Here is an 18,558-nt window from a genome sequence, read left to right on the forward strand (position 1 = left end):
GGGAACAAGGACATTCTTCTTCAATACCTGGCATTTGTGAAAAGGCTTTTATCATGCCTAGGGTACACAATAAATGAAAAGAAATCACAACTGGTACCCTCTCAAAAGATAACATTCCTGGGTGCAAGCTTGAATGCAACTGCCCAGATGGCTTACCTCACGCCAGACAAACAAAGGCAACTGACTACTTGCTTCAAACTGATGGCAGCAAAAACCCAGTTATCTGCAAGACAAACTCTGCAGGCTTTGGGCTTCATGGCATCCTGCATCCTACTGATTCCATATGCAAGACTGCATATGAGGAAACTTCAATGGTACCTAAAAAGTTTATGGAGTCAACATTGTCACAGTCTGGAAACAATGATTCCTCTCATTCCCTGCCTACAGCAGGAGTTTCTATGGTGGGCAAAGGCATGTCGCCAAAACATGGGACAGGCCTTCACCCAACCTGCTGCCAGCCAAACCTTAACAACAGATGCATCAGATTATGCCTGGGGGGCCCGCATGGCGGGAAGATACATTCAAGGCATATGGACCCCAAAACAAATACATCTACATATCAACCAAAAAGAGATGCTAGCTGTTCAAAATGCCCTAACAGCCTTCAAGGACTTACTTCATCCAGGACAACTACTGACAAATAAGGACAACACCACTGTTATGTGGTATACAAACAAGCAGGGGGGCACGCACTCATACCCCCTTTGCAGATTAGCCATGGCACTGTGGGACACAGCTTTGCCTTACCAAAGACATCTTCAAGCTCAATTCCTGCCAAGAAAACAAAATACTCTGGCAGACGATTTAAGCAGAAACCTTATGGACCCTCACGAATGGAAACTAGATCCACAAGTCTTCAGCATGATCACAAAGAAATGGGGGAGCCCGGACATAGATCTATTTGACTCTCCTCAAAATTATCATTTGAAAACATTCTGCACAAGGACTTATTACAGACAAGCATGGAAAGTGGATGCCCTATCCTTCAGTTTACGCCTTTCCTCCTCTGCCTCTTCTTTCCATGGTCCTACTAAAAGTCAGACAAGAGAAACCAAAGATGATACTAATTGCCCCGGACTGGCCCCACCAATACTGGTACCCAGTCCTAAGGAACTTGACTCAATACCCAGCTTGGACCTTACCTCAAAGACCTCAACTACTGTCCCATCAAAACAATCAGATCCTGCACAATCAACTCTAGACACTGAACCTGGCAGCATGGCTGATCATATAGTTATACAAACAGCACTTTTCAGTAAAGCTGTGCTGGATGCCATTTTGGAAGCCAGAAGGCCTAGTACTAGAAAATCTTATGCTGATAAATGGAAGAGATTATGTGCTTGGAATCAAGCACAAGGAACTGATACAGCAGAACCAAATATTCCTCAGATATTACAATACTTGGCTGAGATGCTTGACAAAGGCCTATCTTTCTCATCAATTAAAATCCATGCCTCTGCCATTTTGGCTCATTACAATACAGAGCCACCAATCTTTTCTCATCCTTTACTAAAGCAGTATCTTAGAGGAGCCAAAAATGTAAGGCCTCCTAGAAGATCACCAATACATGCATGGGACCTCAATTATGTTTTGGAAAAGCTCGCCCTGCCTCCATTTGAACCAGCTGCTACTGCTGATATAAAGTTCTTATCATAGAAAACAGCTCTACTACTAGCAATTACTTCACAATAAGAGTCTCAGAGCTACAGGCCTTCATGGCCGTGGAGCCTTTTATCATATTTTACCCAGACAGGGTGTCTCTGAGGACAAATCCTTCATTTATGCCTAAGGTGGTATCCAGTGTGGCCCTTAATCGAACTATTCATCTGCCAACCTTTTATCCAAATCCACAGAACAAGGATGAGATAATTCTACATTCCTTGGACGTACACAGACAGCTAATATTCTACTTGAGCAGGACTAAAGCTCTAAGAAAAACTGAGAAATTACTAGTGGCATATGCTCCAGGATCAGAAGGAAAGGCTATTTCAAAGCAGACTATTTCAAAGTGGATAAGCCACTGCATTCGTTTCTGCTACTTACACCATGGCAAACCTGTGCCCAAGGGCATTAGGTCTCATTCCACCAGAGCTGCAGCTACTTCAGCAGCCTTTCTCAGAGGAGTACCAACCAAAGACATTCTAGAGGCTGCTACTTGGAGTTCTGTTCACACCTATACAAAGCATTATCATTTGCCTCTCTACTCTAAGTCCAGGGCAGGCTTTGCCACTGCAGTTCTGCAGGGCCTTATAGCCGCACCTAGTGCTGTTTAGCTCCAGCCTCCCATCCATAGCTTTGGAATTCTACCCAAATGTAATGACTGCAACAGTGAAACACTAAGAACATAGTACAGTTGTGTACACTTACCATAAATGTAGATGTTCGAGTGTATTCACTGTTGCAGTCCAGGTTACCTGCCCACCATCCCCCTTTCATTCTGGATTTTATCTTTCCTTCTCTATCTTCTACAACCTATGTGGTGTATTTGCTTGTAGATGAAGGTAAAGTTTGTATTGATGCATGTATATATAGTTTTTATATATATATTTTTGCTACCCTTTTGGGGGCACCTGACATCTGGGGCAAGAAAAACGAAAGAAAATGGAGTCGACTGCTTGTTTTATACCCCTAATGACCTGACGTCATGGAAGAGGAGACAGTAACTGGCGCAGGACCCAAGACTTTGGAATTCAGGCCGACTGAGGACAACCTGCCAGCAGATTACCCAAATGTAATGACTGCAACTGTGAATACACTTGAATATTTACATTTATGGTAAGTGTACACAATTGTACTTTATTTTTGGGGTAGGACATATCATGAACACCTTAGAAAACCATGCTAGGCCTTATTCTCTGGTTAGGTCTTATTTACGGAGAAATACGGTATTTACCTGTAAATGAACTTTTTTCACAGTTGTGAAGATCACACAGTCATTGAATGCATAATGGGAAACCATGAATGTACACAGCCTTTCATATGGAACTGTTTAGAGTACATGGTAAATAAAATAAATGTACAGTTCTGTAGTGCTTGTATCCAAGGCAAGTGCATAATTGTAGTAATTCTTCACTTTGAGTTCAATTTTGCCTATGAAACCTTTTTTTTTTCTTTTTGTAGAAAAAATGAAGAGAAGATGAGATAAAGAAACACATCTCAGAAAGACACCCATGCAGGCCTGACAAGCAAGTAACACAGAGCTGCTGTTTCCATGATGGGTGTATCCTGGACTGCATTTCAATGAGTTCAAGAAGCCACAGTTATCTGCACAGGACCTTTGCTGCTCCTCCTCCTGCCCGCCTTGTTTCTGATGGAGTACTGGGTGGGATAGCTCAGATCACCCCATCCCTCTACCTGAGCAGGGGCAATGTGGCATCCAATCGCAACCTGCTTCTCTGTAGGGGGATCACCTGCATTATCAATGCTACCATCGAGTTACCGAATTTCAACTGGCCACAATTTGAGTACCTGAAAGTGCCTGTGGCTGATATGCCCCATGCACCTCTCACTTTGTATTTTGACATTGTTTCTGATAAAATTCATAGCGTTACCAAGAAGCATGGAGCCACCCTAGTACACTGTGCTGCTGGTGTGAGCCGGTCAGCATCACTTTGCATTGCTTACTTAATGAAATACCATAAAGTGTCCCTTCTGGAGGCTTATAGCTGGGTCAAGTCCAGACGTCCTATTATTAGGCCTAACATTGGTTTCTGGAGGCAACTGATAGATTATGAACGTAAACTGTTTGGCAAGACAAGTGTGAAAATGTTGCAGACACCATATGGTATAATGCCTGACATTTATGAGAGGGAAAGAAGACATTTGATGCCATACTGGGCAATTTAATTTTAAGACACATAATCTGTGTGGGATATCAGGGCACTGCAAATATTCATATGAATATTCACCTAAATAATAATTTTAAGCAAAAACTTTCTTAGTCAGCTTGGCTATATTATTGCTAGTATCCGTACTGGTACTTCCTAAAACTAAATAGTTAAACAAGATAAAGCAAATACAATTTCTAAAGCATTAAATAGAGAGAGGTACACAGTTTTCATTTTGCTGTTGTATGTTACATGTTTTACATAGCACTAATGCTGAAAGGCAGAAAGGTTTTATTTAATAAATTGTAATTAAATTAATCTGCTTTTACATTAGCCTTACTCTGCCAAGGAATAATACAACAGACTGAAATTCCTATAGCAGTGTAAGGAACAAAATGTGCACATTTTAAACTACTGTACAGAAATGCTGAAGGTTACAGGGTATCTTGATGTAGGACAATGCCTGTATATTTGTTTTAATCTTTATTTAAGTTTTGTAAGAGCACAATGTAAAGGACTAGTAAGGGTAATGATTCTCAATCTCCACATCCAGACTGATTGTACTACTTACAACATTTCAATCACCAAAACATAACAATGAGTTCTTCTCATGCTAGGCTTTCTCTGAATATCTTCCACCACTTTAAAAACACAAAATACTTATTTTTTTTCTTAAAATATGTATTCTAATCTGGGGTACATTTTCACTTGAAAATTGTCAATCCAGTGTTTAAAAATTGTGTTAGAACTCTGAAACTGGTGCTACAAGAAGGTCTATCCCTGAGGTGGCCTCACGTTTGAGAAGTGTTGCATTTTAAGCATAAAGAGCAAGAGAAGCAATTCATGACCACTACTGTGTTCCCAAATTTTGCAGCTGTGGGATTTTCTTTCTTGTACTTATGAGACAAATCAGAAAACAATGAATGTGCTGTGAGAGTCCTGTTGATAAATCATAAATATACTTATTACCCTTAAATAAACCAAAGTAAATGTTAATAATGGACTCTGCTTGAGCTTTTGAATGAGAAAAGTTGATTAACTGGGAGAACTTTTAAAATATGTTCTGCTTAAATAGCTTATGTTATACAGGAGAATGCCTTCTGAAGTGTCAAAACAACAACAAAGTATACTGTAACATCTTTTTCAGTTAATTAAAGGTATTAAATCACTCTTTTGTCTGAATTTAACAGTGATTAATTATGCTGCCTTCTCTGTAGGGGGATCATTAAAGTTAGTGACCATAAACATAACCATAAAACTTTTACTCAGAATTTATTTTATATGGTTTTGAGTAGACTTGATTGTTGACAAGAAATCCTTAACTCCTGGGGTATTTGCTGTTCTTGCATTTCATGTCTTATTGCTTATTAAGAAGGGTATGTGACAGAGTATGTTTACAAACTGTATTTTAAATAGCAGTGATTTCACAACAGCAATGCAGTTATCTTTGATGTAGTTTCAGCTACAGATAGTAAAAGTATTACTATATCCAGTAACCATGTCAGATCCATTCTTTTCATCATACATCCTTGTTCTACTTTATTTTATTTTATTTTTTGACCTAATCCTTGGATAGTCTAAATGTATTTATTTATTAATTTAAAATAAAATATTGCTAACATGTTGGTCTTCTTTTTCTTTCAGCTGTTCCCATTAGGGTCGCCACAGTGGATCATCTGTTTCCATTTCTTCCTGTCCTCTGCATCATGCTCTGTCACACCAATCACCTGCATGTCCTCTCTCACCACATCCATAAACCTCATCTTAGGCCTTCCACTTTTTCCTCTTACCTGGCAGCTCCATCCTTAGCATCCTTTTCCCAATATACCCAGCATCCCTCCTCCGTACATGTCCAAACCAACGTAATCTCGTCTCTCTGGCTTGCCGCCAAACTGTCCAACCTGGGCTGACCCTCTAATATACTTATTCCTAATCCTGTCCACCCCCATCACACCCAGTGCAAATCTTAACATCTTTAACTCTGCCACATCCAGCTCTGACTCCCGCCTTTTTGTCAATGCTAATGTCTCCAACCCATATAACATAGCTGGTCTCACTACCCTCTTGTAGACCTTCCCTTTTACTCTTACTGGTACTCGTCTGTCACAAATCATTCCTGACACTCTTCTCCACCCACTCCATATTGCCTGTACTCTCTTCTTCACCTCTCTTCTTGCATATGATATATGCGGACAACAGTACAGTTTGCTAACATGTTGGTACAGAGGTATATTTACAAGGTGTTCAACTTTGCCATCAGAAATACAAATTCTGTTACTGATCTGTCAACCACAGATTCAGCTAAGCTGTGAGTAAACAGAGGAGCCATGTTGACCAGCAAATGGCCTTCTTTAATCTCATAAGGGCAGAGTATGGAAAGAGATAATGTATTTTTCACACTGAGCTAATCGAAGGAAGGACATTGAGCAAACTCAGATCTATAATATATAACATTAAGTATCATTTTTTTTGCTTATTTTTTCGAGCTATTTATAGCACTTTGAGTACTGTATATTTTTCTAGCTAGTTTCACTGTGTGTGAGGTATTAACTGGAAATTGTCCACTTTTATTAAGCATCTGTTAGGTTGTTTGAGTCTGATAACTTGTTTGCAGTTAAAAGCTTTCTCTAGAGGCTCCTTTAGCTGTTTAAAACTTTCATTTAAAGGCTCACTGCTGCTTTTCTGCTATGAGAAACATTTCTGCAGTTTGTTTCTAAGTAGTGTGGATATTTGTAGCATTGTTCATATTCAGGCTTGTATTTGGGCCTAGTGTTTGTGGAAGCTGTGTGTCTGAGCACATATTCAGGGACATCTTGGTTTAGCCAAAGCCATCAGGCATTTCAGTGAGAGAGAATTGTTTAAGGTCATTGGCTGACTGAGGTCACCTGGACTACAGCTTAGACTAAGCACCTCATTGGTTCTTTTGAGCTTTTTTTTTCTTAAAAGTTGTCTCAGGTTTCAACTTTCTGTTACCTAAGAAGTTAAGTTGTGAGTGTTTCTGCCATTTCACACTGAGCTAATCGAAGGAAGGACACTGAGCAAACTCGGATCTGTAATATATAACATTAAGTATCCTGTTTTTTGCTTAGTTTTTTGAGTTATTTATAGCACTTTGTGTACTGTATATTTTTCTAGCTAGTTTCACTGTTTGTGAGGTATTAACTGGAAATTGTCCACTTTTATTAAGCATCTGTTGGGTTGTTTAATTCTGATAACTTGTTTGCAGTAAAAAGCTTTCTCTAGAGGCTCCTTTAGCTGTTTAAAACTTTCATTTAAAGGCTCACTGCTGCTTTTCTGCTGTGAGAAACATTTCTGGAGTTTGTTTCCCACCCTTTCTCCCTATTGGTGGTTTTGCAGTTGCCCGCCCCTACTGTAAATGTGATCTGGGACCCTCCTCCCAGTCTAGTGTCATTACCTCATTCTACCTAATACAGGGAGAACATTTGAGAAGGCCAATCAGCTTAGTTTCTGCTCCTCCTTTCTCTCTTTCCACTAAAAAAAAAAAAAAAAAAAAAAAAAAAAATTCTAAGCTTATTTCCTGCCTTTCCTGTGGGTAGTCTAGTCTGGATACAGATTTGCTGTGTCCAGGACTATTTGTGTGCTTCTAAGCCCCCAAGCCTTTCTGTGTTGGAGGGAAGCCTTCTAGCTTAGTTTTGTTTCTTAGAACTAGCCAGTGTTTTTGTTTCAGCACTTGTCTGTTTCTTTGAGCTCAGCACTTGTTCAGAACTTATTGTAAGCACTAAGTAAGCTACAAATGACTACAGCACTCAACTTTCCTCACTGTCTACAGGAAAACAGTTTATAGTACTTAACAAATAAGCACCTATCCAGGCATGTCAATGGGTCAGCTCCCGGTGTTTTCTCCTGTCTACCTGATGAATCTGGGCATCTTGGGACAATCCAGTAATTGCCTCATGTACACAGAAAACCTTCTCCTCCTACCACCCAACACTACAACCGGTGAGAGATGGCACTTATATAGCCAAACTGGAAGCAAAGCCCTCTTCACCTAAGACTGGACTAGACAGTCAAGAGGAGAAAATAAACACTTGCACCACACCACACTCAGCACATAGTCCCTCAAAAGCTACATCACCAAAACACACACATAGAAACAAAAAACACACACCTACATTCATGGAGGCTCTCAGTAAAAACCTGCACAAGCAGCAGGGATCTCCAAAGCAGAAACACAAGCAACCTCCACCCCACAACACAAGCCAAATGACACATAGCCCACAAACTCAGTGTGCCACTCAACCACAGCCCATAAGGCATAACACCGTACCCAGCACTCTAGTCATAGGTGACTCTATAGTCAGGCACACTGATGTTCCACTCACCAGGCTAAACAAGGAGAAAGTTACTGTCAGCTGCCTGTTGGGTGCCAGGATCCGCCACATAACACATGCACTCAGGTCACTCCACAACAAGTACCAATATGACTCTGTCATTGTCCATGTTGGTGTGAATGACCTGAGATGTACCTCCTTGGATTACATGAAAAGGGACATGGAGGAGCTGTCCAATCTTGTAGCCCAGGCAGGTATGACCCTAGCCCTGAGTAACATCCTGCCATCACCCAGAATGATACCACAGTACAAGGACAAAATGATTGACTTCAACAATCGGCTAAGCTTTTGGTGTCATTCTAAGGGGATCCAGTATCTGTCTGCCTGGGATGACATGATCGACAAACCACAATGCTTTGCCAGAGATGGCCTGCACCTGTCGCCCCTGGGATTCCGGATACTGGCTAAGGCTCTAGCCACCCCTATAGTGCCTTTTTTAAGCAAGGTTCAAATGACAAATTCACCACTGTAACAGGTACAGGCAAGAAGAATCTGAGGGTATTGCTACTCGGTGCTAGAAGTCTAAACCTCAAAATGCACTCACTCGAGGCACTCCTTAAAATGGAGAACATCGACATCTGTGCAGTGACAGAGACCTGGTTCAAGGCTCCAGAGAGTACCCCTGCATTACCAGGCTATAATTCATACCACACTTTTCGGCTACCTAACCTGGACCGAAACACTAAAGGCGGAGGTGTGTCCATATTCATTAAGGATATCCACACCTCCAGGCTAGTTGCTGAGCATAATGCATCCAAGATTATCCAAGTGCAACTAACTCTGGGCAAGACCGCAATCCAAATTGTAGCTTGCTACAGATCCCCCACCATGCCCCAGGATTCCCACTCCTCATTTCATGATACACTGGAAAATATTAGGATACAACCTAACACCATAATAATGGGCGATTTCATTGATTGATTCTGAAGAAGTCCACACGATGGTCGATGAAAGCACTTAATCCGTTTATGCTTTTCTGCTTTTATTTTTATTGTCGTGTTCAGTTATTTTCATTAAACAGGTTGTATTATTGCTTCAACTGTGTGCCGTTTCCTTCTGGATTGGATTAGTGCTTTAGATTCATTGTTTTTGCACACTACTCTATTGCTTAGATAGTTATGAAAACAAAACCACCACTGACTCAAAAGACAACCACAAAGCATTCTATAGCTATGTCAAGAATCTCAATGGCAACACTCAGATCTGAGTTACAGCACAATGGCACTAAATATACAGAACCAACTTATATTGCCAACATCCTGGCAGATAGGTTCAGTGCTAACTTTACCCCCTTGTCATCCCCTAAAGGGCCCATCTCTATACCAGAAGAATGCAAAGTTCCCTTTAATCATGGCTACACAGGTAAAAACACACTATCCAAAGCCAAGAATACAGCATCCATGGGACCTGACAACATCCCAGGCTGTGTTCTACATGAAATACAGAATGGACTGGCACCCCACCTAAGTACCATGTTCAGTCATAGCCTCACCTCAGGCTATGTGCCCACTGAATGGCGCACAGCGATGGCTATCCCACTCCACAAAGGGGTTGCCACCACAGACCCCAGAAACTACTGCCCCATTAGCCTAACGAGTCTGGTCTGCAAGGCTATGGAATGTATCATCATGGAACTTATAAACAATGACATTGGTAATCTCCAAACTCAGGACCCCACCCAGTTCGGGTTTGTAAAAGGTAGATCATGTCTCCTAAACCTGATAGACTTCTTTGAAGCAGTCATCAAAGCCGTAGATGAGGGTAAGGCGGTTCACACAGCCTATCTAGATCTCGCCAAGGCTTTCAACACCATCTCCCACTCTGGAATTATAGATAAACTCTCTAAACTAGGTATAAATCCCAATTTCACAAGATGAGTTGCCAACTGGCTCACTGACAGAACCCACACTGGGAAAGTAGCAGACTCCAAATCCAACTTCAGACCAGTGACTAGTGGAGTACCACAGGGTTCAGTTCTGGGTCCTCTCCTGTTTGGTATCTATTTCTCAGAAGTACAGGCCAACACAGAAGGTTTTTGGCTAACGAAGTTCGCAGATGACTGCAAAATAGGAGCCATAATCAAAACTCCAAAAGATGTGGACATCCTACAAAAGGGCTTCGCTGAGACAGATGCCTGGTGTCAAAGCCATGGCCTCAAGCTCAGTGCCAAAAAGTGCATTGTCATCTGCATAAGCTGTAGTCTACTTAACACCGAAAGTATGATAAGAGACCTTGGGACACAGGTGGACAGTAGTCTCTCCTTTGATAATCACATTGCCACAGTAGTCAGGAAATCCTTCTACGTGGCACACCTCATCACAAAAGGTTTCTCATCCAGGAAATTGCTCCCCTCTACTCATCACTCATTAGACCCATTATAGAGTACAATGCCCCTTTTGGTATGTACCTCACAAGACATCTACAACAACTGGAAAGGCCACAGAAATACCTCACAAAGAGGATTACTGGCCTCAAACAGATGCCCTACGCAGACCGTCTCAAAAAACTGCAGCTTTACTCCGTCGCATATCACCTACTCAGAGGCGATCTCTGCCTAACACACAAAGCTATGTCAAACCCAGAGCTTTTAGGCATGCTCAACTTAAAGAAATCCCAATCCCTAGGAGCTACACGCTCTAGGGACCTAAACCTTGTCACCACAATAAACAGAACATGCTGGAGGGATAGATTCCTATCCCAGAGACTTCCCATACTCTGGAACAAACTACCTATCTATATCAAACAAAGCTCCTCTTTAGCACTCTTCAAGAAAAATCTTGATGATTGGATGGGAGATAGGAAATTCACCCTGGTGATCACTTCTGTGGCTCTGCTCAACAGTGGCACAAAAAAATAAATTTTCTTGGGTGGCGAAAGCCAGGTTTCCTTTTGGCTAGGCTTATATAGGCCCTATGGCCAATAGCCTAGTACCTACCTATGAACCTATGGATGTCCTTTAACAATGTGCACCTGACTTTAAGGTTGTGTGTATACCAAGTGGGAAATTAGGAGATCATTTTTGTTTCATGGACTAAGCAAAGCTCCCCTGGGACCTGGATCACCATACGCTATCAGTGCTTTCCTTTTACAAAGTATGTCTTGACACAGAAGAAAAACATGGGGTAACCTATGGTGTCATCCAACCTAAGGAAGTATAAACTACCACTAAAAATAAATAAATCAGACGTCGGTTATAAAACATTTGCATGGAGTGAAAGCTAGACAGCTGAAAACCAAATAAAACAAAGAGATAACTGGAATTATCACTGACACCAATACTGATTAAATGCAGGGGTGCATTGTCTTCATACTTTTATTGTGTTATTTTTATTTTCTTTTAAGATAAATAAGTTAGCCTGGTTTTATTTACTGCTCTGATCTGGATTTAGTAAAGACACCTGTAACATGATCATCTTCTGAAGGACTAGCTGTGTGGTTTGGTAATTCCTAACCTTTATCACTGAGGCATAATGCTATTAAACAAACATTATTGCTGATGACTCATCTTAAGTGGAAATACATGGTAACCTTTTTCTGGCTTTATCAGAAGCAAATATATCTTTTTGTTTAGCTATTTCAGCTAAGATAGCCTTTCTATATATGCAAGTATATAATGATGTTTCTATATAAAGGATGTGCAGTATCTGAGTTTTTACTGTATACCTTGTATTAATGAGTGTGGAAGGAGGAAAACAGCTCATGCCATTTACTGATCAAAAATGTTCCCATTAAAGATTTTATATATATATATATATATATATATATATATATATATATATATATATATATAGATATATAAATAAACTATATGATCCATCTTTTATAATTGTGACATTTTTTGCAATTTACATTAAATTATGAATCATCTACTTTATTGATTTATTTATTTAGACATGTATGTGCATTTTTTTATTTCACTACTCAGGTTTAACTAATAAAGAACAGTGTAATGTTACCAGATACTGAGAAAATCATTTTCCCTCTAATCAAGGATTCCATTGTAATCTTTCCAAATCTGCCATTGAGACAGAGCAAGTGATGTACAAGCAACCAAAAATCAGGGCTTTTTTTCAACAAAGAATGACTGAACAGCAAGGAGGACTACATAACTATTGTTGCTGAGAACCATGGAACTGTATACCACCAAGGCCATCACCTGGCCTTCCACCTCCTGTCAGAAGGTATACCATGACTCACATGTGCTGCCCCCTGATAGGAAATCCTGACCACCTACTAAACCACCAAAGAACAACAGACACTAATCTGCTTCCATATGACCTATATTATCCTGCACGGTGGCTGGTCTGGAGACTGCTGAGGATCAAGCAGGTGATGACAAGGCATGAGCACAATGTGGTAGCCACTGCTGCACCACATCCACTGGATATGATGTGAACATAAATGGGTAGAAATGAAACAACAGACAAGTTAAAAAAGAAGAAGCTAGCAATAAAAATAGAAACACAAATGCAAAGGCAAAAGCAGTTATCAGTAATGTTTACTACACTGAGTGATAGTACAGCCTCAGAAGTAAAATGCTGCTAAGTATGCAGTAGAAAACAAAAAAGTAATGTAGAGGCCTGGCATAAAGATACTACTACAATACACATGCCACAGGAGGCAAGCTTTAATGCCACCTAACAAGTCTCACATGTGTTCCACATGTGAACAGTTAACAAGCTGCAAACAGCAAGACAACAAGGGGCTGTGAACTGGGATGAGCACCCCAATAAGCTTGAGGAGGACAGAATATAAGATCTTACCATCAGGTGGCAGAGACAACCTACCAAATGTGCCACGCATGGCACTGTGAAGACCATGCCATATGTACACCATCAGATATGTCCAAAATTAATACACATGGGAGTCTAAAATTTGATAATAATAATGTACCATGATGTAGGATAGCCATCATGAAGGCCATGGTATGTCAAGTGCAACTGGCACAGGCAGGGGAAGTAGCAAGTGCAAGAGGAAGGCATGTCAGACTGACCAAGGCACCATGTTTTAACAGCAAAGGTATGACCATGGCCATGGGCATGGTACTGAATGATAGCATTCAGTATGTCTAAAGTAGATGACACCTGGGATGATAGTGGACCATCCACTGTCATCCCAGTCCACATCACCATGCTTCTGGTGGGAATTCTTTACAAAAGGATAGGCAGTAGAATGGTTTAACCTACACTGACAATTTATGTGGCGCATAAAGCAAAGTAAAGCTCTAAGCAATAATTAAACATGGATGATGAAGCAGGTGTCTAACAAATATGTAACTATAATGTCAATGCCATATACTTAACCCTATACTGGAGAATCTTGCTTACTACCTGTAGGATATCAGCCGGTTGTCTTCTATTTCACCAAGTGCTGAAAAAGAGAAATCATAAAGAAGTGTCCAGGAACCCAAAAAAACTGCATATAGCTGAACAACAATGCCTACTTATGTACAAGCAACCAACAGTCACTACTACTTACTGTAAAAGTCTGTCTCCCTTTCTCTAACTTCAGCTTCCCATAAGTTAAGAAGATCACAATGGTTCTTCTTTAGGTTGCTATAATGATGTGAACACTGCTCACCAGAGTGGGTGATGTTAGAGGTATCACTCTCCACCATGGCAAGGCACTGCCAAGCATCCACTTTGTAATGGGTGTGATGATCCTCCACTGGACCCTTAATCAAGGAGCCTCAATTATCACCACTGGTACCTGTGGGGGGACATTCACTGGGAGGATAGCAGGTACACACAGTATTTCCAGATGCAGCTCTCTGCATCAAGTGTAATTTCTCTTAAGAGCACACAGAGACCACAGTCAGTCTGGGCCTGGTTTCTCACTCTTTCTGCAGATCCTCAATAAGACTCCCCAATGGCACAGCTATAGAGTTGAGATCTCAGCTGAAGACCTCCAGCACCCTCTCTGTCCAAACAGTGCTTTGTGTCTCTGCCCAAGTAGCTAACAAACACTCTATGTGGTTTGATTTACACACACACTCACACACACACACACACACACACACACACACACACACACACACACACACACACACACACACACATCTGGGAGATTCTGGCACATGTTTACTAGCTATGTCCTCTTCTGCCCAGACTATAAGGTAGTTTCCACTGCCAGTCACTCCTGCCAGCTACCTTAAGGCCCCTAACAAAGGGTGTCCAGTCTTAATGTGTAATATTAATATTAACACAAATGGTAGTTTGCCCAAGAGCAAGGCTATTAGGAGTGGCCCACACAGTGTCTCCAAATAAATATGCAATTACTCTCAAAACTTAAATATCTCTACACAGATCATCAGCCACAATGAAAAGTTTAAATATATTTAATAATATATAATAAAAGAACAAGAAAATACTCTGTGTGTATATATATATATTCACAGTGACATTAGAGATCAAAATAACAGGAAATATTTAAAATAACATTGCAGTGCAGGCTCACACAATTTTATTTATTTATATTTATTTTATTTTAACATTTGTTAACTGGGAAATTCTGACTTGGAACGTAGCCAATTTTCAGCAGAGGCCTGGGGAGAAACGCTCTAGATGCATGCCTTTGAACAAATAAAGGAAAACATCTAAACTAAGCTTCACTATATTGCTGACTGTATCTAAGAGAGTTATACTGTTCCCTAGAAACTTACTTCATTAGAGCAAGGCAGATGTGGTGAATGGTTCTTATTGTTGTCAGGTCCAAGACAGATTGCAGAATACTCCATCTCACTAACAGACTTCTCAAAATAATATCTAACATATTACAGCTGGGATAGCTTGCAGAGTGACATCATTTCTGGTCATCTGACTTCTAGTTGTCAGGTCAAAACCCCCATTCCTGAAGCTGGCAGTATTTACCATATACCTGTAAAAATACTCATACAAGGGCTCAGATATTTGGCAGATGCTGGAGGTCATAAAACAATTGCATTCCTTCATGCTTGAAAAGTAGCAATTAGTTTACTCCAAAGACAATACAGAAAGCTTCCTAGTACAGACTTTGTGTCTCTAGCTGCATTGAAAACTTGAGGGACAGCCTCTTTATGGCATAGCCTATAAAGTGATTTAATTTTCAATATTTTTCTAAAGATTACTGGACTGAGGTCAACCCTCTGTATTGCAGTTTCCACTGTTAATATATATATATATATATATATATATATATATATATATTTAAACATTTACAATAGTGCATGTACATTTCTGTTCTCTTCCAGTAGGACACACTATGGATACATTTTAAACACAGCACTTTACAAATACCTTTTCAACACAAACACCTGCACAGAGCAGTTTGATATACACATGACATACAGTTCTAATACATTTGTAATGCAAGCATCTTATATAAATGAGTTTGATATTCACAAATGACATATAATTATTTACAAAATGCCAGCTAGTTGTGCTGGAAGTACTTCCTTCCGTAACACTGGGGACACTCAAAGGAGTCCTCAGTAGGCAGTAATGGTGGATCTGAAGCAAATAGTAGAGAGAGATTTTAGTCTTTTCTCCTACACCATGCAAGTGTCCCTCCAGACTTAGCCCATTCAGAAGCCAAATCCACTTCACAGGTTGCTATACAGAGGAAAATGGTAGGAGATCCACATCAATGCACATTGCAGGTATTATGTGACCCAATCCAATGCTACCATATAAATGCATGCCACCAACCATACTGCCAGGTGGAGGGACACACTGGACTAAATATATCTGTCTTGAGTGCTTATACCTGTGGCACACTGACCCTAGGGGACACAAGGTGGAATAAGAAGCCTGCAACCCTGTAGAGGTCACATATCTACCTGTACATGCTCAGGCTTCTTTGCATAGGCTGAGGCTGGAATGCATTGTGTTAAACCTGTGATTCAGAGACATTTACTGTAAATTGCCTCACATACATTATTGCCATGCTATGAGACCTGAAATTGCACAATATAAACAGCTGTCATAGAAGTGCTTATGTTAGTGAATTTGTCGTTTTTTTATATATATATATATATATATATATATATATATATATATATATATATATATATATATATAAAATGACAGGAACACAATTAAGATATGTCTTTTAGCCTACAGAAGGAAAAACTGCTATGGTAAGGATACACAGGCCAGCAGCAGATGAGATGGAGTGACTAGATAACTGTAAGAATCTTTTGTTTTTGGGGAGAGAGTAGCTTAACAGCTTGGGCTCCCAGAGCACCTGTCTCTTACACACACACACACAAACACACACACACACACACACGCACACTCATCAACCACATATGCAAGAACAATGTCCCTAGAACCCATTCTGAGCAACTACCCACTACTACTGGATATCTGCCTCTCTCAGGAAGTGTTATTGCCCTACTATACAACATGCTGTGCTCCCCCCAGTCTTCTGTCCATATCACACACCCTTCCATATCTATAGAACCCTCACCACCACTATGCACTTTACTGATTCCTGTCACTGAGCACCTGTCCACCTGTGTTTATAATAACAGCTGTCAGAGGGATTGCAGCATTGAATGGTTTCCATCTGCCCCTCCCCATTTGAGGATAAACACACCCATCTTGTCCATGTCAGTCCCAGCAGATGTCCAAGCCATTAATCAAACTTGGGTCACCTGTATCTTAGTCAGGGTGTTATACATATATGCCAAAAGAGCTGGCTGCAGGCAATAGAAAAATAAGTAAGAAACTTTAAGTACAAAGAAGAAGAACATCTGTATAAAAAGTACTGTAACTGATGTCACTATCACTGCCAAGTTAAAGCATACCAAAAATCCTCCCTGGAGAGCAGGGCCAGTGTGTACGTGATGCCCCAGGCTACTCTGCTCCACTTCCCCTACCCAACATGCTTTTGGTGTGGTCCCAGCTTTGGGGGATAGTATCAGGGACAAGTAAGGATAAAGGGTGCAGCCAGGCAGTTGATGGTATGCAACATAGGAGGAGGGGAAGAAAATAGTGTAACTGTCACAGTTTATCAGAACCAATGGCATTGAATACACAATTACTGATACATACAGTACAAAGTATATACAAGAGTAGAATCAAAGCAACATCAGGAAAAGCTACATGGTGCATGCATGTAGACAATACTTCAGGAGACCAGATTTATGGGTGAAAGACAGAGAGAAAATACCTGAAGTATCTTTAACTCAAGTTTGAGGAGATATGAAAAGCTAAACGAGAGATTTGGGAGTGTAGGATAGAACATGTTTATTAGCTATTTTTTTTTGCAATTAAAACCATAGCATTTGACTGTGTCAGACAAATGCCAAGAGAGTTTAGAACAGAACTCGTTATAGTATAGGATAAGTCTAAGGGGGGAGGGAGTAAATTCTTGGAGTTTAAGAACAAGAACAGAAAATGAGTGGTTGCTACAGAATAATTTAGTATGTGGATGCCCAGGAATGGAAGCCTCATCAGTTTCAGACCTTTGGTTGTATTCAGTTTAAGTCACTTCTTAAGCTGAAATAAAACAGCATAATATAAATGCATCATAATGACATCCTATATGATGTAGGGATCTGTAGATACAGAAGCAAACTCAAGAGATGATGTGGTGATTCTCTCATTGTACATAATACTAGTAGGGCTAGAATCCTGTGTTCCCTTCTGATGATCATACACAGAGGGGGATTCATCAGTCTGGTTGACTGTGTGTAGGACAGACTAACCAAACTAGTGAGAGGGGAATGTAAGGGGATAAGTATGCCAAGACTTAACATGAATACACAGGAAAAGAACTTATCACATTATCAGTGGACATGTGGTAGGAGGGTAGTTAAAGAGGAAAGAAACATGAAGGAGGGAGTCACAGATGGCAGCTGAAAGGAAGATCTATTAAAATACCAGTTCACAGAAAAGGTGGTAAGACTGAAAATACTTACAAGGAGGAAGGGTGAAATGTAAATCATCTAATCAGTTCAAATGTGCTTAGGATGGACACATAATGGGACAGGCATCCAAAGAGGACAAGTAGCAGCTTAGGGGAAGCTGCAACATTCAGATGTTCACATAATGACTGTTATCATTGTATTACACAGTCTTTAAAAGCAATGATCTGATACTGAAACCTCTATACCTAACTTTCCTCAGCTACCAACCCTTACCTTACCCTATGATGCACTGGATATTTAGAAAGATCCACTTCATTCCTATTACAAAATATTTCAAAGAGCACTTGATGGTCCCAAGCTGCTACTTGTGAATTTTGAGGTAAAATATGTTTGTTTCTCTTCTTTTCAGTTTCACATAATGACTTTATCCTCTGCACGTTTTTACAACAGGTATTTCTGCACTTAGAGAAGTAAATGCACTCTATATTTAGCCATTTTGTTTTCATCTCAGGCAGGCATTTAGCCT

The 18,558-nt window shown here is 40.3% G+C and overlaps 1 protein-coding gene across 1 annotated transcript in view; it reads left to right on the plus strand.

Moving 5' to 3' along the window:
• Positions 1–4,996, plus strand: part of DUSP14 (dual specificity phosphatase 14) — a 258,654-nt gene extending 253,658 nt beyond the window's left edge. The window contains exon 2 of the mRNA XM_044054581.1: positions 3,121–4,996. Within this exon, the coding sequence (XP_043910516.1) occupies positions 3,241–3,846 (606 nt within the window). The 5' untranslated portion in view covers positions 3,121–3,240 and the 3' untranslated portion in view covers positions 3,847–4,996. The remainder of the gene's footprint in view (positions 1–3,120) is intronic.
• Positions 4,997–18,558: the final 13,562 nt, after the last annotated feature.

This window comes from Protopterus annectens, chromosome 13.part0 (genome assembly GCF_019279795.1).
Source record: "Protopterus annectens isolate FY-2018-M chromosome 13.part0, PAN1.0, whole genome shotgun sequence".
Taxonomy (NCBI): Eukaryota; Metazoa; Chordata; order Ceratodontiformes; family Protopteridae; genus Protopterus; species Protopterus annectens.